General features: G+C 36.7%; 2 protein-coding genes across 8 annotated transcripts in view; both read left to right on the top strand.

Annotated features, from left to right (window-relative positions):
* Positions 1-11,472, top strand: part of LOC136027628 (uncharacterized) — a 53,943-nt gene extending 42,471 nt beyond the window's left edge. For all 7 annotated transcript variants that reach the window (XM_065705067.1, XM_065705062.1, XM_065705097.1 and 4 more), the window contains one exon: positions 10,667-11,472. In XM_065705067.1, coding sequence (XP_065561139.1) covers positions 10,667-11,187 — 521 coding nt within the window. In that variant the 3' untranslated portion in view covers positions 11,188-11,472. The remainder of the gene's footprint in view (positions 1-10,666) is intronic.
* An 8,973-nt stretch (positions 11,473-20,445) lies between these two features.
* Positions 20,446-21,501, top strand: LOC136026650 (craniofacial development protein 2-like). The gene has a single exon (XM_065703419.1). It carries the CDS (start codon positions 20,446-20,448, stop codon positions 21,499-21,501), a length of 1,056 nt encoding a protein of 351 aa, XP_065559491.1.
* The last annotated feature ends 4,760 nt before the right edge of the window (positions 21,502-26,261 follow it).

The raw sequence follows: 26,261 nt of genomic DNA, 5'->3' as shown, positions 1-26,261 counted from the left end.
TGGACTAATTTTTGTCTTTTTCAATGTTGTTATGCACTTTAAGATGAAAAAACTAATTTTTTAAAATTTTTATTTCTGATTGTTAATCAGATTATGCCGGAAAATCCAGCTCCCTCAAGGTGGTTTCAGCCACCATCCTCTCTCCCCACTCTGCACCCACTGAAACTCTTTCATAACAGGTGATTGGAAAAAAATGGCTTTTAAATAACACAAGGAAATCCGGCTCCCACCTCCATGAAAAAGTCTTTAAATTTCCTTTACACACGGAAAAAAAATCAACCATAGAAAGTTGTTTTCACGTAAAAATACCCCCCCCCCCCCTTTCTTTAGGAATTCTATTCTAGCTGAAAATTTCACCCAGAAAATATCTTGTGGATTGTCTCGGGTGAAAAATTTTTCTTAGCGCACATTCATTTGAAAAAAAGACTTTAATTTCTGATTGTTCTTAAAATCATACCGGTAATCCCCCCCCCCTCCTGGGCTGAAAAGTTTTTCAGTAAAAAGGCAGCAGAAGGGTATTTTCCAGCAAAGGTTGTGCTGAAAATTTTCTGGGGGTGTTTTCTGCGAAGGGAAGGGGTATTTTCCAGGTAATTAAACGCCAGCAACCAAAAAAGGACTAGTAAAGATATAAAAAAAAAGACCGCTACTATCTTTAGGTGCGTCAAACAAGAGATGTTCAATACCGATAAAACTTGAAAAGAACAGAAACGTCTAACAATAAGAAAAAAGGAATTGTTACTAATCAGGTGAAGAAGAGAAGGGGAAAATCAGAATTGCTCGTCAATAAAACTAAAAGTAATTAAAATCTAACCTGCATTAGGCTGGACTCTTATTAGCTGGATGGAGCTGGAGTAGCTTAAATACATTCGGTTTGTTTTTTTTTGCGGGAGGGGGAGCAGGAGTCAATTGTTTTTGGTTTTCCTTTAAAAAAAATATTGTTTCTAGTTTTCTTATCTCTTCTTACAATGTTCTTGGTGTTCCATTGTTCTGGTTTCATATTGCTTCGTTTTTTTTTATCTTTTTTTTACTATTGTAAATGAATAAATCAATCTTAAAACGAGTACAGCTAAAAGTAATATACAAATTAAGCTTAAAACAGCTATAATATTTTACTATTGAAGCATAAATGAAAACCAGAACGAAAAGAAATTAAATAAACAATCATAGCTAACAACCATGCAACGTGTACTAATATAAATGAATAAATAAATCTTAAACGACTAAATATTTAATTAAATATGCGAATCGAAATTAAAACAAGCAAAAACCACTACAAAAAAGAGTATGGGTACTGCCTCCTTCCCTATCTATGAAAGTGTAAAAACTACTGCCTCACTGGCGCTTTACTGAAAATGAATTACATTAAAAATATTTTCTTACGTACTTATTACAACATTGAAAATAAAAATGAAATTACAGTAAAATTTTATTTTTAAATGATCGACTTTTCAGCAACTGATACCATTACATATCAAATATTTAGTTTAGTCTTATTTCTTCCCAAAACTGTTCACAACAAATTTAGTTTCACTACAAACAAGAATTTAGCTAATACCTCCTTCCCCAACTCCTTCCTTCACTGAAAACGAATTACATTCCAAATATTCACTTTCCAATTATTACAGAATTGCAATGAAAATAAAAATTATACTATTTAAATTTTACTTATCCAGTTTTGTTTACTGTAAAAAAAGAATTTTACTTTTTCATTTTCATTAATTTGAATAGAATTAAACGTTTAGCCTCCTTATAGTATATTAAACGCTAACTGCATATTAATTACGTTCAATACATTGTGGTAATTAAATGATTCTCCTTGTACTATAATATATTCCATTCAGATGCCTACCGGTACAGAAATTTTAGCCCACTACGCCACTGCGCGTGTGGGCGGTTCTAGCAGATAACATGATCGCATGAAACCAGATTCCGCCCGGGTTTTTAGCCTTTTGGTAAAATGGGTTCTGACTATGACTGAGTTGTGCAATACGGAGACGAAGGAGTCTTCGCAAACGTAAGAGTTGCCTATCAAATTTGATTTGCAATTGCAGTGTCGGTGGCCAGTAATGAGTGGTCGCTTAGTAAACTTAAATTAATATTAACGCACCTCAGATTGACTATAATTTAAGAACCTTTAACTCAAAAACATCTTAGTATTAATTTGCATTTTAAACTCCCTTTTGAAAGTTTAAGAAATATTGAATTGAATGGAGAACTTCCTGTTTAGGTGCGGTGTCATTTTGAAGCGTTTGACACTTTTAAATTTTGCTAATTTTGATCATTACCAAAGAGTGCAATTTTTTCAAGCTCTTTCCCCCTCCTCCTACGTCCTTCGGGAAGAATGCTCTTATAAATGCCATATAATCATTGTCATTTATTAACAATTTTCAACTCTGTGCTGCTTGTGTTACTTCTTTGATCTGATCCTACGGGCTTTACGGACACTTTGAGGCAAAACAGGCACAGGAGGGGGCTTGGTCGCCCTCCAGTCACTTTTGGTTGTCAGAAAGGATACAAGAACTTCTAATTTCTTATCCAATGAGACTTTACCTTCCATCCAGTAGGGCCATTACATTATCGACCGTGGCTTTGAAAACGACGTAGGAGGGACAAAATCTCTGGCTCCTTCACATGTTCTGCTTCGTCCACTCTGGTTTTAATCTGTGAAACCATGTTCTGTATTTCGTAGCCTGACCCTGGACGATAATTCGATGGTTCCTCCAATTTCATGCACCGAAATCTATTTTTAGAAGTCTGGACATGTCTGGCACCGAATAATCAGTCCATAATTTTGCCCTCTCTGGTTATTGAAAGTCGCTTGAAAAAGAGTTTATTGTGCAAAGTAGTCTCTGTAAATAAATTTGATTACCTCGAGTTGTGCTGAGGTTGTTTTTGCTGCTTTCGCAAGGAATTTCATCAAAATATGCTATATTCGAAAAGACAAGGCTACAGTTCACGCTATTTTATCGAGGAAACTGAAGCATGAAATAAAATAACAAAGTGAATTGTAAAAACAAAATGCTGTCACTGTTAACAAACTTCCAGTGTTGCCATAGTGCTTACATTGAAAGGTATGCAAGTTTTTTGTTCTCGTGAGCACAGTACAAGTCAGTTAAAAAATCACCCATGTATTGTAACCCTATTTAAAATAATTTGTTAGTATTCAGTAAAAATATTTAATTTTTGTGTGGTAACATATTCATTATGTTTCCTGAACATATAATTAGTTTAATCTTCCGCAAGAAAACATGTACAGTGGACGATCACTTACTTAGGAGATAACCTGACTAACACATATATCCGTATTCATGCCTATATTGGTACCCTGGTTTAGTGTGATTAGCTCGTGTACTTGGTATGGTGTGAGGAAAATGATTTAAGCCTTCGATTGGAATGCAGAGTCTGTTCTCTTCTGTTCAAATGCTTGACTTGATCTTCTCCAAGACATTCTTCTATTAGGGACAGTCAGTCGCTTAGGAGATATCTCGATAATTAGGTATTATCCCGCATCGGCTATCCTTTCAGGAAATTAGAGATTCTGAGGAACTTCTGTAACGTCAAAATCAAAAAGTAGTTTATTGTGTTCGTAAAGCTTGACTGAATAAGAAAACCTTTCGTTTTCTCTGATTGGAAACTATGGTGTTTTTTTCTTCTTTTTTTCTTTTAGGTCGGTCACACAATAAAAACTATTAATGGAAAAAGAAACTAATCTGAAAGAGCACGTTACCAAGTTGTCCTAACTATCTTGCTGGGGCGATAGCTGTGCTATAAGAAAATAATGGTTGCTTTCAAGCCTTTTCAATGAGTTATGTCGGTGGGTATAGGAGGCCTACGACCCCCCTCCAGGGCGACTTGCGGTGCTGAAAAAATATTTCATGCTGCAGAAAATCCTAAGGTTTTGCTACTTTTTGACTCTCTTGTTTGATTTTTGAAAAAAAATTAATATAGAAAAAACCTATTTACAAAAGAAGTTTAAGGTATCTAGTCCCCTAAAATCCTCCCAATATTTTTTATTTGACCATTTTCAACGAGATTAAATTTTAAAAAAGCAGGTTTTTTCAACTATAAGTAAGGAGCAACATTTAAACTCAAAACGAACAAAAATTATTCTGTATGTGAAGGATTTTCCCCTCTTATTAATGCCTTGCTCTTTACACTAAAGTTTATAGCAATTTTAAAAAGCTTCCTATTCCAATGGAAAGGCCTTGTGTTTCATGAGCCGGTCTTAAAAAATTGTAACAAACAGTTAAATTTTAGCGTAAAGAGCAAGGTATTGAAGAGAGTGGCAACCCTCTCCTCTTATTTTCACACTTATAGGTCAACCGTGAAGGTAAGACTGAAGGCAATTCAGAGCATCTCCTTTAATACCTACACTTTTTAATCGCTTCAAAAATAATTTGAAATCTACCGTATTGAAAGTTTTTTTTAGATCAACAAATATTGTTAAGGGGGACAAATTTATTTCAAATCCATCCTTTAAATTATGTAAGAGATGATGAATGGTATGCGACGTAGAGTGGGGCTTTCTAAAACCAAACTGATTATCACTAATAAGCCCAAAAGAATACAGATAAGAATACAATTGAGCGTAAATTACTTTTTCAAAAATTTATAAAATAAATGTAAGATTAAGATTAGTGCAAAATTTGATAACTTATTCTTATCACCTCCTTTGTGCTGCAAAATCACTTTGACTTGTTTTCATCCTTGTGGAAAGTCACCCTTTGTCATCGACAGGTTCAATGGATATAGGAGAACTGACAGGAGGTAGCCACTAACTACCTCAAACGCTTGAAGTCCATCCATCCCAGCAGGGTTTGACTTTATAGACTTGACAGCTTTATTTATATAATTGAAAATAAAAGCTTCAAAATATAAACACATGCTTTGGTTTTTGAATTTTACCTGAATTCCTTGATAGGTTTATCCCGAAGAGATGAGTATAGTTATGTCAAGAAATATTCTCATCAAGAATGACACCAAAAACCCTGGCAAACCTATTCTATTACCTTAAAATTATACTTTCCTACCGAGAGTAATATTTAAATTAAATATTGAATAAAATTAATTAATAATTAAGTATTATTATTAAATTAAATATATTTAAAGGGGAAGTAGGAAGAACCTAAATCCATTTCTCGAAAACATTAAAAACCGAGATCTTTTACAGATTTGGGGCTAGGCGATTTACTTCAAACTATACATAAGCTTTAACTAGCTTTAACTAAGCTTTAACTAGCTTTAAATAAGCTTTCACTAGCTTTAACTAAGCTTTAACTAGCTTTAACTAAGCTTTAACTAGCTATAACTAAGCTTTAACTAGATTTAACTAAGCTTTAACTAGCTTTAACTAAGCTTTAACTAGCTTTAACTACCAGAATTTGAAGCTTGTCTAACAAATTGGACTGAACAAGCTCAGCTCACATTGGTGTTCAGTTTTCTGCAAAAGTAAATTAATCAATATCCTTCTTCACAATATCGGAATTTGGGTCACGCAGATTATAAGGGAGGCATAGATTACAACACATATACCTAGGTTCATGTCTCATAGCCTGGTATAAGTCACAAGTATAACCGAGATAGAACGAAGGCCAAGGGATAGAACCATGTGGATGATATTGCTACCAATTTAATACCGTTACAAGGACGTCGTTGTCAAAGGTTCAAATATTTGCCATGTCAAATGTTCCGTCAGTCGCTGTTGTGTGGTTGTGTTCAATCCCCTTTTATGTGGATCATTTTAATGGATTTTATCTTATGAAGCACAGGAAAGGCATTGCGAGACCACGGAATCAAATAGGGTAGAAAAACTCTCCTGGACTTTGAACTTTTTTGAGGTTTTTCGATTTAAAGGTGCTAGAATAGGCTTGAAAATAAATATTAAGAAGACCAAGTCACTAAGGCTAGGAATAAGTGAAGAAGAAAGGGTGAAGTTGGGTAACGAAAATATTGATTAGGTGGACAGCTTCACTTGGTAGTATTACTAGTAAAGAGAGTGGGAGCAGTTGAGACATTAAAAGTGGAATGACCAAGGTTCAAAGTGTCTTTCCACGGTTAAAAAGAAGTTTGAAAGAACAGGAATATAAGTCTGCAAACCAAGATTAGAATATTGGAAGCTACAGTGATGACAGTGGTCAAATATGGCTCCAGAGCATGGGCGCTCTGAAGAACGGACGAAGATTTGCTAGATGTTTTCCAAAGAAATTGATTGCGGAGTGTTCAGGATACCCGGCTGACTGACCGTATTTCAAACAGTAGGCTGTATGAAAAGTGTGATTGAATCCCGCTTTTTAGGGCTATAATGACAGATAGGTTGAGATGGCTTTCACCCCTCTTAGTCCATTTTTGAAGAAACCTGGCAAACCCTTTTTAGGATACATTATTGCTATGTCTTTCTTCATCAGTGCTATTAAAATGGAGGCTTTTCAACTCTTCTTTGAGTATTGGGAATAAGCAAATTTCATATGGAGCTAGGTTTCTGCTACATGGCAGTAATTCCCACGCACGTTTTCTCCAAACTCTTTGTGACGTATGACAAATGTGCTTTGACATTATTGTGATGGAAGAGGATACAACGGTGGAGCTTTTGCGAACGCTTTTTAGCTGAAGCTTCTCTTGTTTTTTGAAAATTTAAAAGTTCTACAAGTATAAATCTTGCAGGGTTCTATAAAACGGTTGGTACTACTTTTTAGACTGAAATTCTGCGTTCTTTTTTTTGTTCTTTTTCCCTCGTAAAATGAAGGAAGACAACACAAGAATGAACCAAAATCGTAATTAACGTAAGAAGTCAGCTTCCCCTTTATCTCTTGTTCCTTATCAATAACCATTCCATCAAGGGTTCATTTTGTCGGAAACGTCAAATGCGAACGATTTTGCTTGAATTGATAAATATAGTTATCATTGAAAACCTTTCAGTATCCTTCTCACACTGAGCGTTTTTCCACATAATAATCCATTTTTGCTTTACGTGTAGCTGATTTAAAAATGTTCCTATACTCTATGAAATGAAGGTGCTGCTATGGATAGGGATGATTCTTATTAACCTACGAAAGATACGATTTCTGCTAGCAGTTTTCACTAAATCTGGAGTTATCCAAAGAAAAAAGAGTTGACATCTGGAGCTTATTATTTTTTGTGCCCTCACCTATTTACCTCTACAAAAGTTTCCTTAGTTATGGCTTAACACATATTAAGAATTGCATCAAGTGATACATCTTTATCATACACAAAATCCCAAGGCACGTCTTGAAATCTTGATCTGATAATCAAAATGTCATTATCCCAAGTTTTATGAAGGATTGACGTAGGATACCAAAAGATTTTATTGCTAGAAAAAGAATCCAGTTCTATCGGATAATCTCGCTAAAAACATTTCCTGCTAAGTTGAGATCAGCAAAACCATAAAAAAATTAAAATAAATAATAATTGTGTAGCAAATAAAACAAAATATACAACAACATTGATTTCAAGCCACAGCTGACCAATTAAATGCAATCTGCCGACTAAACAATCTTTGTAACCGATTAGTCCCCAGGCATTTTTTTGAAACTTTGGCCTCTGTCTTATTTTCCATTTTTAACACCAGATTTGTCTCTAGTCAAACTCAGTAGGTCTTCGCGGAAACCCCTTGATTCGCCATTGGTACTATTGCACGGTGCCCGTAGCATAAAAATATACTAGTATCACAGTCCACCTCTATATATCACGTAGTTGACGCCCCAAAGTGGATGTTACCTATACCTCATATGGTACCCAGATAAGTGGACACACCATAGTGTTTCTGGTACACCTTAGTTCTTCGCTCTTAAAATTGATACTGAAAGCCTTTTTTCCAGTCTTTTTCTTCACTGGTTACGGAGTCTTTTACTTTACTGGTATAAGGAGGTTCGATCCAACGTGGCAGCATTGAACATGATCTAAGTCCTAAGTGACCAATAGACTTCGTTTGTTTATCAAGGAATCTACTTGGCAAGACTTGCCTAGAGAGGGCTTAACCGGCCTAGGGAAGGTCTCCCACGGATGACACCACAAAGTGGATTTTACCAGATCTCCCGCTAAAATAGTCGAGCATCACTATCTGGGGATAAGTGATCATCACAATCGTAGGGCGTATACAGTGGTACCTGAAGGCATATGCGATGCTGGAGGCTGATCGAGGATCTAGTTTGTACCTCCGATGATGCATACTAAAATTCTTGGCAAAGTTTTGATTTTAATAAGTTGCAACATGTCTACCTTTGTACTACATGTATATGGAAATAATTGGCCAGTTGTATAATTCGCGGTCCTTATCGCTGGGGCTGTGTGGATCATGTCCCCACTGGAGGCGCGTTTTTGGACCTTTCGATGGTTCTGAGTAAAATAGCCTACTCAAAATTTTAGTCCAAGGTGGAGTGTTACGGGCATACCTGGGGGCAAAAAAGTCATTCTGCTCTTTGTCCCCTGAATATGAGGTGTCACCATCTTCCAACCCACCACTTCTTTACGGAATGTGGCTTCTCTCTTTAGAAGCTAGGTTGCTATTAATAGGAGTAATTCACTTACCGTTTTGTTATCATGAACTATTTTATAATTTTCTGGAAGTCAGTTTGGGTCTATTTTACCAACATTTAGAAGTGGCTACGGTCCCTCCTGTACCAGGTCTTAATTTTGTTTCGGTATATTGGTACACTTAACAACGTAGTGTATTGCTGAGTTTATATTGTTTTCACATGCCGCTGTAGAGGTGATGTCCGTGAATCACCGTAAATTCTCTTGTGCTGCCTACTTTCACTAGGGAACTAGCACGAAAGAATTTATATCAAAAAGCTTCATCTGGCGTTTGATTGCCATGTCGAATGGAAGAGCTTCCAAGTAAAAGATGTCTCCATAAGACCAATCTTTAAACTCATTTACATAGTTTCAAGCTGCTCATGTAAAAAAATAAGTTATTGCCTGGCCTGGTCGCATGACATCGTTAGCAATAAACCTCGGTTGCACCATAAGCCTTGCCTTCAGTAATGTTCCTATTTTTCCACTTTATAAAAATATGTAGCTTTTCGGTTCACTGCACTAAAAAAAGTGCTGCACATTCGAATTCCTAGAACAAAGAATTGTTTTGATATAACGTATATTGCCTCGCCTTGCTCTCTTTTCGCTGGAGCAATCATTTCCCATGGAAAAATCAAAGCTGTTTCTCATGCTATTACAACGTTTTTCTGGAACTAAAAGCCTCTTTTTGTGCGATTTGCTTCTCTTGGATTCTATTTCATTTATTTTTCTTCTACCACTAGCCAGACTTCACCTGCTGGCTCAGCGGAAGTAAAAAGCGAAAAGTAATTGCAACCTTTTTTCCTTTTCTTTTGGTAATACCAGGGAAAGTTGACCTCTTGCTACGTTCTCGGAAAATAATTTTCTTTTCTACTGGAATAACAGATTATTTGATTAGAGGCTTCAAAAGACAAATTTGTCTAGAATGTTGGGATTCTAAGGAGGGGGGGGGGTGAAACGGTTAACTTACTAGCTTAAAAAAGAATGTGCAGAATTGTTTGTTCGATAGCAGTATTTATTACCAAAATAATCCAGACCGACAGAAAGTGATTTACTTTGTTAATCTACATTCTTTCTTACATCATTTGTCTTCACTGTTGCCAGAGACATGCAAAAGATTGTTGCAAGACATTGTTGCCAGAGACTGCAAGATCAACCCTGTGTTCAATGTCTAATCGGTTTAATTTTATCTTATTTTTATCCATTTTAAGTTTTACCGACCACTACTATGGTGCTTGTGCCATTTATCAAACTTGTATCCAAATAGGGGGTGTGGGTTTTATCCTTTAACTCCAGACTGAAGGATTGGATCCGTTCATATATAATTTTATCCTTCATTTTTTCTATCCCTGAATGAATTTGGCTTTTGTGACAGCTTGTTAGTTGTGGAAGAATAATTTTACATACCTAGTAAACACTTCAATCAACGATTTCAAATTTAAATCATAATTAAAATGTTGTTGCTTTGTAGAATCTATATTTGCATATATAAGATATTAATAAATTTTTGATTTTGCAACTAAGATCGATACAAAAAAGATTTTATATGCTTTGTTGTATGCAGATTAGGTTTTAAATATAATTTTAGGTGCTTTAACCCGTAAATTATTACTTAGCAGGCAAAATCATGCTTAAAATTGTGTGTTTCGTTGTGCTACTCTTTATTCTGTACTAATTTATTTTATATCCTTCCTCTCCAGTATTGCCAAACACAGTTAGGAAGATAGATCAAATTGTAACTACCAACTATTAAATATTTTTTTTTCTGTGATAATGATGGTGCTTAAGGAATTTAGCTCAATGATGTTTTGTTTTTAGTCTGACTGAGGGCCTCTATGCTGCTTTTTCTCCAGTTTTGCCTATTACGCTCATTTAAAACACTTTAAATTGTTGATGTTCGGAATATTTTCAGTTTCTGAAGATTTTTATTGTGCCGTATAATCATTTTTACTCTTCTATTCAGCGCCAGCTTAATACACAGCCCAGTGTACCCTTGCTAGGGGTCCCCACAATTATAGTGTTAATTTCATGTTTTAGGTGAACTTAAGCAAGCCTACATGAGCCTGACACACTACGTTTCTGGAGTGCATCAGCTCCTAATGTCTTATCTCTGATTTTGTCTCCCCTTTTCTTTCAGTGTCTTCAAAGAAAGTTGACTATTCTGACTACTTGCTACGTTCTGGAAAAGATATTTTTTCTAGTGGAAACGGAAGAGCATCTCAATCAAAAGCTTCAAATTACCAATGTAATCAGATTAGTGGAACTTTATCGGAAGAATTGTCATCTGCGGTCACGTTGCCATTAATAGATTCAAGTACTACCACTGTTTTTGTCAACACTGGAATATTGAATTCTTCATCAAAGGGGAATACTAAAAAAAAGGATGATTCTCAAACAATGAATCAATGCTTTAAGTGTGGCAAAAATTTTGAAGGACCTTGTTTTTCTTGTATTTATAGAAGCTCTTATTGCTATGACACAGAGAATTGGAAGAAAGATTCGATCGCAGAATCTAATACTCTGAGAACTCATGTTAGTGAAACTGTTTATCAGAATAGGGTCTTTAATAGTAATGAAACATGTCGAATTCCTGATAATCAAAGCAGTTGCCTGATAGAAAGTAATGTGACTCATGTAAGTGAGTCCATTCTGCTTTGAGTTTTTGTTTGAATCGTGCTGCTTCTTTTTCAGAAAGTAATCCACAAATAAATGCTCAGGAGGAATTATATGTGTTTATTTTTTAGAAAGAAGGCTGTTCAATTTTTTTTTTCTCGGTGTTTCAGGATGCAACCTTTGTAAGCAAGAGAGTGCTGACTGTACTTTTCCCAAAAGCAGAGGAAAAGGCATTGTTTTTTTGTCGGGAGTCATGAAGATACAAAATTATATTGCAATCTAAAATATATGATACTATTGTATCGTTTAAATAAATGGATGACTTTGTCATTTGTTGACTACAGTGACGACGTACAAAAACCTTGTAAAATTGATTGTTCCACAAAATTGATTGTTCAAAGTAAACTGTGTCATACCCTGTGTTTTTCTGGTGTATTTAGCGAAGCGGCAAAAATATCAATGGAAGCCTTGGTGGGGTTGCATCAACCCTACTCAGTATGGCTGCACTATGAGTACTAATCAATTTTGACATCGTTTTGCCAACTCCACTTGCAAAAGGCAATTTATAAAATTCTAAATTTGAGGCTTTAAAAATTTGAGGTTTTTCAGAAACCAATTATTGCACCGTGAAAATCCTACTCAGTTAAGCTTGACACCATAAATGACACCTCTCCCTGTTGACCTCATATTATCCAAGTAAACCGATTTAGTAAGTTCCTGTCAGTAAAGAGATATAGGGGAAAGTCTCTGTGGCCCATAAGCTAACTATAGTTGCGCTTCTAAACTGATGAAACTACACACTTACTTCCAAATTATGTTGAAGTTGTACTGATTTGTATTCTAGAGAAAAGTTGACCTAGTACCCAAAACTAAGTACTTGACTGATAAAAATGGATTTAGAGTTTTAACTATATTTTTTTACAGTTTTCACATCTTACAGTTTATTATATTTTTGTTACGAGGACAGTCTTTTCATCGTAAACAGAATTTCAGGAAGCAAATTTGGAATAAGTCACTCCATAGAAAAAAAAAATGTCAGTTTCTCTTTAAACAATTGGATGAAAGAAAGGAAATCTCAAATACTTGTCACTATAAATTCCATTTCCAATTTTCTCATCTCAAATTTCCTTGCTTTTGCAACCGTACTTGGCCACTACAAAAATTTTAGGGATTGTTTGAGGATTATTTTTGATCACATTTATTCGAACTTTTTTTGGTAAAAACAAGGCACATACTGTGGAAAAACGGTTCTTTTACATATTCAACCATCTCTCGTGCTTTTAGTGCGTTTTTCTTATATTTCCCATTATAATAGCCCCTAGGGCTGTTTCTTCTAGTGCTGGTTATGGCTGTCCGTTTCAATGATGGTTCGTCCTTTACTAAGTTGCAACTGCCGCTTTAACCACGATAGGCTTTTTTAGTACTTGTTTTATGAAGATGCTGATGATATTGTTCTTGAAGCTTTTTTTTTAAGAATTAGATCCCTTCGCCTATGCCGCATCCTTTCATAGCTGTACCCATAGGAGTAACTTAGTAAAGGACGCGCTCGCATATTAACCGAAAATTTAAAGTGTTTTTTGAAAAAAAACCGTCAAGGGAGGAGGAATCACTAGAAGCTGATTTAGGAATGGTAACTATTATTTCAATGAATCTTAATGATAAAAGCTCACTGCTGTAAACACGTTTATGACGAATAGTTAGAAATGCTGCAAAATGGTGAGGAATTGAAATAAAATTTTATGAATTCATCATAGTCGAAAACACTACTTAGAAGAGAACCCCTCATCTTGAGAAACAGGGAAGATCAGTTTTTCACATGGGATGCAGTGATGCGTCTCTTTTTTTTTTCTTTTTCTTTAATCGCCGCAAAGGGATGCTGATTTATCAAAAAAATAATTTTAGGGCTCATTAGAAAGGAAATTGATATATATATATATATATATATATATATATATATATATATATATATATATATATATATATATATATATATATATATATATATATATATATATATATATATATATATATATATATATATATATTAGTACATATATATATAATATATATTATATATATATATATATATATATATATATATATATATATATATATATATATATATATATATATATATATATATATATATATATATATATATATATATATATATATATATATATATATATATATGTATATATATGTATATACATGTATATACTATCTTTATAAACGATTAATAATTATTTATTTTTTCACCCCCCCCAAGCCCTCCGCGTGCGTAAGTCGTTATGCGCCATTTTAGTTGTGTCCCTGTTGAAAAATTTTTTCATATTTACTTTTTCATTGTTTCTTTTTAATAATGCTAGAAAATCATGCTTCCCCTTCATGGAATTTCTCTTCTCCCATGACAAATTCCTCCAAGGGAAGATCCTCCCATATAGTCCCATCCCGTCAACCCCCCCCCCCCCCCCCAACCAAAAAATCATCCTGAAAAGGTCTGTAAAATTCCAAATAATCATTACTGTATGTAAATGCTGGTCAAAGTTTGTAACTTGCAGCCCCTCCCCTGGGGACTGTGGGGGAGTAAGTCAGCCCCAAAGCCATAGTTATTATGTTTTTCGACTATGCTGAACAAAATGGCTATCTAAAAATTTTGATCCGTTGACTTTGGGAAAAAATGAGCGTGGGAGGGGCCTAGGTGCCCTCCAATTTTTGGTCTCTTAAAAAGGGCACTAGAACTTTTAATTTCCGTTAGCATGCGCCTTCTCGCGACATTCTTGTCGCGAGAACCACTTGGTCGATATTGGACCACTTGGTCGGTACTATTACCCCTGGGAAAAGAAAACAAACAAACAAATAAACACGCACCCGTGATCGGTCTTCTGGCAAGAAATACTAAGTTCCACGTTTTTGTAGATAAGAGCTTGAAACTTCTACAGTAGGGTTCTTTGATATGCTGAATGCAATGGTGTGATTTTCGTTAAGATCGCAAGACTTTTAGAGGGTGTTTTCCCCTATTTTCCAAAACAAGGCAAATTTTCTCAGGCTCGTAACTTTCGATGAGTAAGGCTAAATTTGATGAAACTTATATATTTAAAATCAGCATGAACATCCGATTCTTTTGATATACCTATTGGTATCAAAATTCCGTTTTTTGGAGTTTCGCTTACTGTTGAGCCGGGTCGCTCCTTACTACAGTTCGTTACCATGAACTGTTTGATGAGAAGGGACTACAACAATTCAAAAACCTTAATAAAGAAAATGAATTTTAAATTTTAGTAGATTTCATCGTTAGAAATCGGACTTGCTTTGATAATCACTGCAGTATGAAGTAGGACTGGGTCCAAAATTTGAGTCCAAAATTTGTAAGATCGTCTCTTTCTTGCAGTTTACTTCTTTATCAAGCCCAGACAATATTTCAACTAAGATTATCAAGTTAATTTTACCTGTAATTCTTTCATCCTTAACTGGCTTGTGCAAGCTTCTTCTGATCTTGTTATTTTCCAGTTAAAAGTGCGAGGACAGTATTTTTTATTTTAAAGATGTTTCCATAAGTAGCCCTTCAAATTACAGACCAATCTCCCTCTTGTCAGTATTCAGGAAGCATTTTAAAAAAGCACCGCTATCAAGACTCGAAAATTTTCTTGTTGTAGGGGTAGGACTATCGCCCATCCCTCTTCCTTTCGCAACCGGACTTGGGACCGGCTTTACATGGACGCCTTTACGCTCATTTTTCTTTTGAGGTTGGAGGCCCTTAAACACCAAAGCTCTTTCCCCTCTTTTATTGTTTGGTTATAACACTACTTCTTGATTAGAGGGTCAATCCAATGTCTTGGAATGAAAGTTAATCATTTCCTGGAGTTTTATTGGTGGTCACTTATCCTGTTTACAAGTTTCCTATCGAATATTACTGACACGAGTGACGTAGAGACAAGATCTTTTTTGTCGCCTTAACTATGGTGAGGATCATTTCGTAAATTTCCTCGCTGGGATGATAAAGCACATAAATGTGGGTTATCGTTGAATGTACCATTTTAAAATTCCCTAAATGACCATGAGGTTTTCGTGTCACCATTGTCAGGAGTAGACACTAATAGAGGGTAATTTTACAAACTCTCACAAAACACTCATAAAGACACTTATCTTTATTCAAGAGACTGGTACAACGGTTAACTAAAGGAAAAAAAGAAAGAGAAATTCTAGGAATTTTTCAACGCACCAATGCTCCCATTCTCTCTCGGTAGATGGTTCCAATCCGCAAAAGCTTACATTCCAAGATAGATCTGAAGACAACTAAGACATACAACGTAGATAAGCTGAATATCGTCAATATCGTTTTAGATTTACTTATTGATTTACCAATCTCCCACCTAGGAATTGGGGAAGGGGGTTTAACTTCGAAGGAAACTAGAAACTTCAGCCACAATTTTGAAACATCGTTTCATTCGCCTTAATCTAATTGTAAAATATTATACTTGCTTCTATTCTGGCTCTGTCTTTCGAAACCGGGTGAATTGGGTAAAGTCGTTAGGTAGTAATGATAATTAGATATCTTTTTCTATCCCTGTGACGGTATTTTTTCCTCCATTTTTCTTTTACCTGAAAAAAATATTGAGCTCAGACTGAATTATTAAGAAATAGACGGAGTGGTACAACCAGGTAATAAAAGAGGTGAAAGAACCCGCACCTCCCAGCTTGAAAAGAAGAATGAGCACAAAGGCGACAACGGAAAGGACAGCAATTTTGTGCTTTAAAAGACTAGAATCATGAGTTCAAAGCTTTATTTTATTCATTTAATGTTGCGTTTACATCTTTAAATATGTTTTTTAGTGTTCCAGTTCTGGTTTTACTCTGGTTTTTGGAAATTGAAAATTAGAACTTTTAATCTCTAATTCAATTTAGTATATTACATCATTCCCCCACCCTAGGCATAACTTACTAAAAAAAAAGCCGGAGAGGGCTTTTTTGCCAGTCCTACATTGGGAAGATCTGTGATGTACTTTTTTTTGGGTACTCTTTTCTTTAAGCCAATCAGCTAAAAAGTCCCCATAAATCTTTAGAGAAAATCCTGTAATATTTTTTTTGTGCACAGTAACTCCAATATACGGATTGGTTTATTGAGATGACATGTACTCAATCATCGAAATAATTTAGCCTATTGCAAAACAAAGAAAGGAAAACAGACAAGTAGCTTGTAAGGAAAATAATAAAGAGAGATTCGGGGAGGGGGACAAGGTAATGTTCTCTATATCTAATTTCGTGTTTTCTTTTGGTGTTCTACAGACAAAATGAAAATTATCTACCACAGGTGTCAACAAATATTAAAATTATTCTCAAATTGGGGTTTTATTTTGTGCTTGTGTGTAAGACGCCAAATGGAAACGCACCATAATTGCTTATGGTAAAGAACAATAAATAAGGAGCAACCTTTTACGATTAAAACTGATACTTTAAAAATGGAAGTTTTGTAACAATATACGGATCAAAATAATCCGCTTCTAATGCTGATTGCAAATTGCTGACTTATTATGGTTGATTGGTGCTGACTCATTATATTTATGGTTACCCATTAATGACTTATTATGGAACTTTCTTTATATTAATTTTAGGAAAAGGTGGAACGCCCTCAAATAAGGGGTAATTCTTATGACAACTATACCATGAAATTAAGTATGTCCGATGACCTTGATCCGGAGGTTTCAAGCCTCTGTTCGTGAAAATACCATTTTCTTGCACAGCCCATAACATCCGAAAGCTCCTTCAGAGAGGGTAACTACTATTTTGGTTAATCTTAATACATAAAAATTTACTGCAAAAACAAAGATACGGAAATATTGTAGAAGACCTTGAAACTTCTCAAAAATGGTGGTCGATTGAAATGATAAATGCACCATAGCAATAAATAGGTTTGGGAATCCCACTTGGGAGTGCAGTCACCCACCTTGAACAACGATCAAAATCATTTTTTTGTATGGGTATCACTAATGTGTCTTCTTTTTTCTTGATTCTTTTTTATCTTCCAAGCTACTGCAACATCTTGAGAGATGTTTAATGGCTAGTACTCATATCTACGTGCTTTTTATAAATTTGTCTCAGTAATACCGTCTGCAAGTACCGGGTGACACCTAAGTTTTAGCTCAGAAGTCAAAGAAATTTAACTGGATGTTTCTAATTCCCCCCGCTTGTATACGCTCCTCTCAGTCCCCTTAATAAATTTATAAATCGTGTACGGACTAGCAGGATACTGTGACGTCGTAGAGAGATGTTTAATGGTCAATTTCAAAGCTCTTGATTGTATTTCCATGCTTTAAAATTCGTCTTGATGACGCCAGTTTTAAGTACCATATTTGACCAAGAATGCCACATTTCGGGGCTTTGAGGTATAGAAAGGGTACCATTATAATCTCCACGATTACAATTCCTTAACTCAAGGGTTATAACATCCCTTTTTGTGAACTCGCCCTATCAGACCCTTTAGTGAGTGACAACGGAAAGACACGTTTCGAAACAAATTGCATAATGAAAAACAAAATGTGTTCAATTTGATTTTTGAAAAAAGAACTGTTACTTAATTTTACCTCAGCAATAAAAATTTATTGGAAAATCAATTTTTTCGGAAATTTCAAAAAAGAGATTGAAACGCTGAAGTGTTGTTTTTTAATTCTATTTATTTCTCCAGAACCAGTGGGGCACCAAAATATCGTAAAAACCTGTCTAAAGGCTCATTTGAAAGCTAATAAAACCCCCTTCCCCAATTCCTGGGTGTGAGATTGGTGAATCAATAAGTAAATCTAAAACGATATTGACGATACTCAGCTTATCTACGTTGTATGTCTTGGTTGTCTTCAGATCTATCTTGGAATGAAACCTTTGGCGGATTGGAACCATCTACCGAGAGAGAATGGGAGCATTGGTGCGTTGAAAAATTCCTAGAATTTCTCTTTCTATTTTTCCTAATAAAAAAATGGAACTTTTTGTGTCATTTCTGATGTGGAGAGGCGTGGAAGCATAAAGAGTGCACCATTGAAATTACAATGGGCAAATATCCTCATGGCCAACTGCTTAAAACCCCTCTATGAAATTCTCCTCCTTCCAGTCGCCTTAATAAGTGAAAATTAAAAATTAGGTTTTCATAAAAATACGTGTGCTGAAAAAACGTTTTTATGCAAAGTAGGAGCGTCGAAATGTTTAACCAACCCCACATTAAGGCGTGCATGAACTGGAGATTGGTTTTGACATCATTCGGCGGCAGAGGGACAGTGTTCCCCCCCCTGAATTTGGAAAATTCTCTTGTTTTAAGGTTTTATCCTTCAATCTTGTAGGGTTGATCATATGATTTTAGTGGCCAGCTCTACTAAAATGTTGAAGTCTAACAACTAAAAATAACGAAAGTATACCTGTTTGTGAGAGGTTGAAAATTGTTCGCTGCATTGCGGCAGAAAATATTGCACTGATTACAATACGAGTTTCTGTGAATTATACTAACTATACATGAAAATTCTTTTTAGTGCTCTCTAGTTTTTCAAAACCTCATTAAGGATGATAGATCTTCATATATTCATTAAGATTCATTAAGGATAATATATCTTAATTAATTGCGTTTTATCTACAATCCCTCAAAGATACCGATGATAAATACCTCTTCAACTCTTTATGTGACAAGGTCGCAGTTTATGCAACATATATCCGCATTTCTTGTTCAAATGAACAGACTCGTCATATTTTTCTATGATTGTAGAATTCTGGAAAACAAGCGCTTTACCGAAAACAATTGATATTAATAAAGAAGAGCACTGAATTTTATCAGAAGTGCATTTGTATGTTCAAATCTTCCAAATAGGCCCCTCATCTCAATGTAGTAGATGGAAGGGTGATTCACCCTTAACCTCGTTTAATAAGTATAGAAGAATGGATTTGGACTAAGTGTATCCTACTGAAGCTCAAAGAAGGGGTGAAAGTTTCCTGCTTATTTTGGAAGTATTTTGGGACATGTGTAGAAGTGCAAATGATTGAGGGGGATGCATCCACAAAAGCGAGATTGATGTACGAACCCCGTGTAAATATCAGACATTGACACTCGAAATTTCCTGATTAGCTGATGAAAACATTAAGAATCACTTTTTTTATGGACTGAGTTGGTTAAATTTTTACCGCTTTAGTAAATTTTTTAATTTCTCGAGTAAAAAGCTGTTCAAGATATGAAGATTTTCTCACTATTTTAATACCAGTACGATTAAAAAGGTCTCAAAACAACACAAGAAACTTATTTTTCTTCTCTTCTAACGGAGCATTTAGAGTTAACTGGGTGGCAGCAGGATCTGCTCTTAATGCTGTGGTTCAACTTCTGGCACTGGTGATATCACATACTGTTTTGTTAATTTCACGCATTCTGCAAACCTTACTTTTACCTCAACAAATTGCAAACTGCAGTAAGGAGCGACCCTGCTCAATAGTAACCGAAACACTAAAAAAGGAGTTTTGATACCAATAGTTACATCAAAAGAATCAAATTTAAATGCTGATTTTAAATATACAAGTTTCATCAACTGTAGTTATACCTATCAAAAGTTACAATCCTGAGAAAATTTGTCTTATTTTAGAAAATAGAGGGAAACACAATCTAAAAGTCATAGAATATTAACGAAAATCACACCATGAGAATCAACGTATCAGAGAACCCTACTGTAGAAGTTTCAAGCTTCTATCAACGAAAATGTGGAATTTGTATTTTTTGCCAGAAGACTGATCACGGATGCGTGTTTATTCGTTTTTTGTTTTTTTTTTCCAGGGGTGATCGTATCGACCCAGCTGCCCTAGAATGTCGTGTGAAGGCTCATTCTGACGGAAACTGAAAGTTCTAGTTACCCTTTTTAAGTGACCAGATAAATTGGAGGGTGTACCTGTATACAGGAGGTATACAGTATAGGAGGGTATACAGGAGTTAATCCTGTATACCTCCATGGCGGTGATGGTAGTTACAGACAATGAGGCTCGATCCTCCGTCCCTGGGCAGCAGAGGAAATCCGTCAGTGCACCTCAAAGCGGTGGAAGGGTGTAAACACCACTGAGCTCTATGCCGAGCGATTTGGTGGCCAAAGCGCTCCGGGCGACCCGCAAGACTGGGGACCTTGCGGTCAACTCTATTCCCAAGAAACATTGATGGATCTGAGACCTAGAAGAAAAGTTGTAACGGCTACGGCGTCCCCGGCAAGCGACGCGGCCCCCGTATTGGCGCGGGTGTCGAGAAGTAAACTAGCCAACCATACTACGGCGTTCCCGGTAGGTGACGCGACTTTTAATATGGCGGCAAAGTCGAAAAATCCTTTCAACGCCATAAATCTAGAAAAACCTACTACAGTCATTAAACAGGCAAAATCCAGAATAAATGTTGGATGCTGGAATATAAGACCCGTTCAACAAGAAGCCACACAAGCTTTTCTTGTCCATGAGATGGAGAAGTACAACATAGACATACTTTGCATATCCGAGACCAGAATCTCCGGTTCTGGCTCTATAGTTATAACAGCTCCTGAAACACTACATCAGTTCCACTTTTTCTATTCCGGAGTAGAAGATAGTTCAGGACTCCACAGAGTTGGTTTCATCATGAACCAAAGAACCAGAAACGCTCTCCTAGAATGGGAACCAGTCTCCTGTAGACTTGCTAGAATCAGACTAAAAAGAAACCCTGTTTCGATAATTTCTACCTATACCCCCACCCGTGACGCTACTGAAACGACCAAGGATGATTTCTACGGCGAACTGCAGCAGTTTTCTTCTTCTATAGCCGCACGTGATTACTTGATTGTTGCTGGCGACTTCAACGCAAGAGTTGGTCCGTCTGACCAGACCACAAGACAAATCCTGGGAAAATTTGGACTGGGTCACAGATGCGAAAATGGGCAGAGGTTAGTGAACTACGCCTTGATGAACCACCTTGTTATCACCAATACCATATTTCAGCACAAACCTAACCACCTCTTCACTTGGCATTCAAATGAGGGTGTCACTAAGGCCCAAATTGACTTCATTCTCGTACGTCAGCGCTGGAGAAGCTCCGTGCAGGACTCTCGCTCTTACAACGGCGCGGACACAGGCTCGCAGTCTGGGTCTGACCACAGGCTCGTCGCAGCAAAAATTTTGCTACGCCTTGCAACTCGAAAAAAAAACAAGCCCAAGGTCGGATTCGATTTCGGTAAACTTCAAGACAAAGAAGTGTGGCAGGCTCTCAACTTGGAACTAACTAACCGGTTTGAAACCCATCCCCTTCATCTGCTCATGATGCCTTCCCACCTTCCGTCTCTAAAGAGCCTTATGATATCGAGCTGGATACACCGACCAGAGACAAAATACTAAAAGCAATCAAGACCCTAAAAAACCACAAAGCCCCAGGTGAAGACGGCCTCCCCCCAGAACTATACTAACAATGCCCTGAGGTCACTGCTGAAAAGCTCCATGGCATTCTCGAAGAAGTGTGGAGGACCAACACTTTTCCAAAAGATTGGAAGACATCAGTCATCCTCCCTTTCTATAAGAAAGGAGACAAAACCAAATGCAAAAATTACCGCGGAATAAGTCTCATAGACATTACAGTCAAAATATTTGGGATCATACTCTTGAACCGCTTCAAAGAGGCAAGGGAGGAAAAAACTCGAGGAAATCAAGCCGGCTTTCGACCAAGTAGAGGCTGTACTGATAATATCTTCGCCTTTCGCCTCATTATCCAGCAGTTTGAAAGGTACAAAATAACCCTGATCTTGATGTTCCTGGACTTCATTGCCGCCTGCGACTCTGTCACTCGCCAGAAACTTTGGAAGATCCTAGAGAATGACGGAATGCCGTTGAAGTTTGTTGAACTGATGAAGGCATACTATGACGCGTCAGTGAGCCGAGTTAGAGTCTATGGCGAAGAAACCGAAGAATTTCTGGCTGAGTTCGGAGTAAAACAAGGGTGTGTCCTCTCTCCGACTTTTTTCAATTATTGCATCGATTGGGTGCTTGAAAATGCTCTATCATCTTATCCAGGAGCGCCGATTGGACAGAATCTCTCACTGACTGACCTCGATTATGCGGATGATGTTGGCCTCCTGTCAGACCCTGTAGAAGCCCAAAACATGCTTGACAGTGTTGTGGCCTGGGCAGACCTGATCGGCTTGAAAGTCAGCACAGAGAAAACGAAATTCGTGGCTATTAACCACGACACAAGACCATTCCCACTAACTGTCAACCAAGTTCAGCTGGAAAAAGTCAACCGTTTCACATACCTAGGCTCCCAGCTTTGTACTGACGGAACTTCCAACGCTGATATCCAACAGAGAATACAGAAAGCGCAGACAGTCTTTGCCTCACTCTGGAAACCCTTATGGAATCGCCACGAAACCAGTGTCCGAACGAAAGTTCAAATTTACATGGCACTAGTCTGCACCGTTCTCCTTTACGGATGCGAAACATGGTCGGTAAAACTACAGCAAGAGAATACACTTAAGGTGTTTGAGCATACTTGTCTGCAAAGAATTCTCAGAGTACAGCTACGTGACCGTATCTCCAACGCGAATATACGTCGAATGTGCATTATTCAGAGAGATGTTGTGCTCACTATTAAAGAACGCCGTTTTAAATGGTTGGGCCATGTATTACGGAAACCGCCAGAGTACCTGCCTCGCCAAATACTTCTAGTTGAGCCTATTAGCTACTGGAAGAAACGCCAAGGACGACAGAGGAAGAACTGGTGGAACCTGGCCAAGTCAGTTCTTGAACTAATCGGGGGTTTTAGAAAATTCGGTCACAGATGGTCAACACAGTGGCTCGCTTTTGCAGAGCAGCTGGCACAAGATCGAACAACATGGTGCAAGAAGGTCTCTAAGATCATCGATGCCGGGCGAGGTGGAAACGCCTGATTACCGCCACAAGTACAAGTACAAGTAAGTACCTAGGCCATCTCCCACGCACAGTTTTTCCGCAAAGTTTACAGATTAAAATTTTAAGATAGCCATTCTATTTAGCTTAATTGAAAACCTAATAATTATATCTTCGGGGTGACTTAATCCCCCAGTCTCCAGGGGAGGGGCTGCAAGTTACAAACATCGACCATTTTTTTACATATAGTAATTGTTAATTATGAAGTGTAAAGACGTTTTCGGGGGGACTTTTTTGCGTCGGGACGGGGGTGGGCCACGGAGAGGAAGTTACGTGGGAGGATCTTTCTGTGGAGGAATTTTTCATGAGAGAGGAGAATTTCCGTGAAAGTGGCGCAGCATTTTTAAACATTATTAAAAAAAACAACTAGACCTACGTTGCCCGGGCAACGTGAAGTGTTGCAGCAACCTTTGTCCGGCTTCGTCGACTAAAGTGTTGCGAGAGCAACACTTTGGTTTTGTTTCTGTGCTATCGATCAGTAATCACATGATCAAAAGCTATTCCTCAGCGTTGAAAAAAGAACAACAAAATTGTATCGAAAGAAGGGACTAAATTGACTTTGCAGCCAGTTGAACTTTATCCTTTTCAATCGTAGACATCGTGACGGATGAAAACTCGGAACAATATTTTATATAATCTAGTTGATATTATAAAGCTATCCCTAACTTTTCAGGATCAAAATACCATAGATGACATTCTATTAATTATTACGAAACTATCTCATTGTTTTACATTCTCGTTTGTGCTTGTTTCTTCACTATCGGTTAAATGATGAAGTTGTCAGCCTATCGAAGTTTTTAAAACGGTATGTTCAAACAAGAACCCAATCAGTTATCACATGACCAAAGGCTATTCCTCAGAGTTGAGAAAACAACAACTGCAAAATAATATCGAAAGAAGGGACTAAATTGACTTTGCAGCCAGATGAACTTTATCCTTTTCAATCGTAGACAACGTGACAGATGAAAACTTGAAACAATACCTTATATAATCTAGTTGGTATTATAAAGCTATCCTTAACATTTCAGGATTAAAATACCATAGGTGACACTAATTAGCCTATTACAAAACTACTTCGTTGTTCTATGTTATCGTTTGCACCCGTTGTGTAAACACTCAATTCTGTCAGATTTAAAGAGATCGAATACAATGTGCACCAATTTGCACAAATTTCAAGCCCAAAGTGAACAGATTCTTACTTACAAGTCCCTCTTCCGTGATAGACATCAAGTTCACCGGAAACAATTAAATGGGTACACCAACTAGCAAAAGTTGTTAACCCCTCATCGCTGAGGATGATTGTAGCCCAACAGCCGATTATTACTTACAAGTCCCTTACATGTCTTACCACTGGAACCAAATTGGTTTTACCGTCAAATACACCGGAAACAAATAATAGGTACACCAACTAGAAAAAGTGGCAAACCCCTCATTTTCGAATATGAATATGAGCCAACAGTCGCTTCTCTTCCATAGTGAACCTATTCTTACTTATAAGTCCCTCTCCCGTGATAGGCATGAGGTTCACCAGAAACAAATTTATGGGTACATCAACTAGCATAGTTGCAAACCCCTCATCGCTGATGTTGACTGTAGCCTAACAGCAGATTATTATTTACAAGTCCCCTACATGTCTTACCACTGGAACCAAATTGGTTTTACCATCAAATACACTGGAAACAAATAATAGATACACCAACTAGCAAAAGTTGTTAACCCATCATTGCCGAAGGTGATTATTACCTATCAGCCTACTGTTGCTTACAAGTCCTCTATATTCTCACAATTTGAATCGACCTAGATTTCGTTTCACTATGTACCTTACTACTGAAGTTGTTAACCCTTTGAAACTTTCAAACTGGTATACCTCATGAAGAAATTTTTGTACCAAAAAATGGATTTCATATAATTTGATCAGCTCAACAAGAGCTATCGATTGCCGTCGAAATTTTTTTTTTTTCTATCTTAGTTCAAAAGTTGATTTTTTTTGCCGTAGGCCAACTTTCTAAAGTCACCACTTAGAAAGGAGCAAAGGATAATCTCCAATTTCTTTAGCAATGAGAGAACTTTTAAAGTTTATTAGGCACATCTGATACCATTTCTCTACCGCAATCCCAAGTCCGAAAAACCGAATGATAAACTCTGCTGAAATCACGAATAGAAATGGGTAGAAACAGTAGATGGCAGACCCGTGGGAAAATGCCACATTTTTGCTTCTGTAAATTTTTCTATTTATCACTCAAAAAAGATATATTGGCTGTGGGGCCGGGTAACTGCCGCATATATTTAACACTTATAGATTTTAGTCCATCTTCAATTTGAAAGTGGTGTCTGCCTGCTTGCCTGCTAGAACGGAGCTTTCCACTCGAAAGCAGAAACATAGTTTGATGAAACGAAAGCTTGGCTGCACAACTTAAGTTACTCCTCTCTGACATAGGCTATATAACCCCACTTCACTTCGCACACCATAGGCTCTGGCTCGTGGACAAACAAAAACCATCCTTTTTGACCACAGATAAGAGTTCTGCGGAGCTTTCCAAAATGTAATGTCATATTCATCTATCCGACCTGATGTCCACACTTTCCGTAAAAACCGCACAGGTTAGACCCTTACCAGTTTCCAGGAATAAGCTGAGATCGGCGGCATAGGAAAAACAAAAAAGACCGGGACAAAACCAAAGTGTTGCTCTCGCAACACAGTGAGAAAATAAATAAATTATTTTTCAAATGGAAGTAATGAGCAGCATTAAAACTTAAAATGAATGTAAAATATTACGTATTTAAGGGGGGTTCTTCTCCTCCACAATACCTTGCTCTTTAAGCTAAAGTATTTTTAGTAATTTCAACTATTTATTCTAAGGCCTTTGTGATTCAAGGGTCATTCTTAAAGATTTGGGACAAAATTCAAGCTTAAGTGTAAAGAGCCAGTAATTGATGAGGGGGCGAACCCCCTCAAATACTAATAAAAATACACAAATATAGAAGATCGTTACGTAAGTTAATTCGTAAGGTACGTATGTTATTACTAACAAAAACGTTCGTAAAAAAAAATAAAAATCTAGTTGCTCTTTCAAGCAACCAAAAATTGGAGGGCAACTTGGCCTCCTCGCCCTCCACTTTTTTTTAATTAAAATCTTCCGAATAAAACTATGAGAAAGCTATTTAGTCAAATAATATATAAAATAATATGATAAATAATA

The sequence above is a fragment of the Artemia franciscana genome, chromosome 1, assembly GCF_032884065.1.
Source record: "Artemia franciscana chromosome 1, ASM3288406v1, whole genome shotgun sequence".
Lineage (NCBI taxonomy): Eukaryota > Metazoa > Arthropoda > Branchiopoda > Anostraca > Artemiidae > Artemia > Artemia franciscana.
This window is presented reverse-complemented; position numbering and strand designations above follow the sequence as displayed.

Coding starts and splice junctions, on each gene's coding strand:
- LOC136026650 (XM_065703419.1), top strand. CDS start 20,446: ATGGCGGCAAAGTCGAAAAATCCTTTCAACGCCATAAATCTAGAAAAA.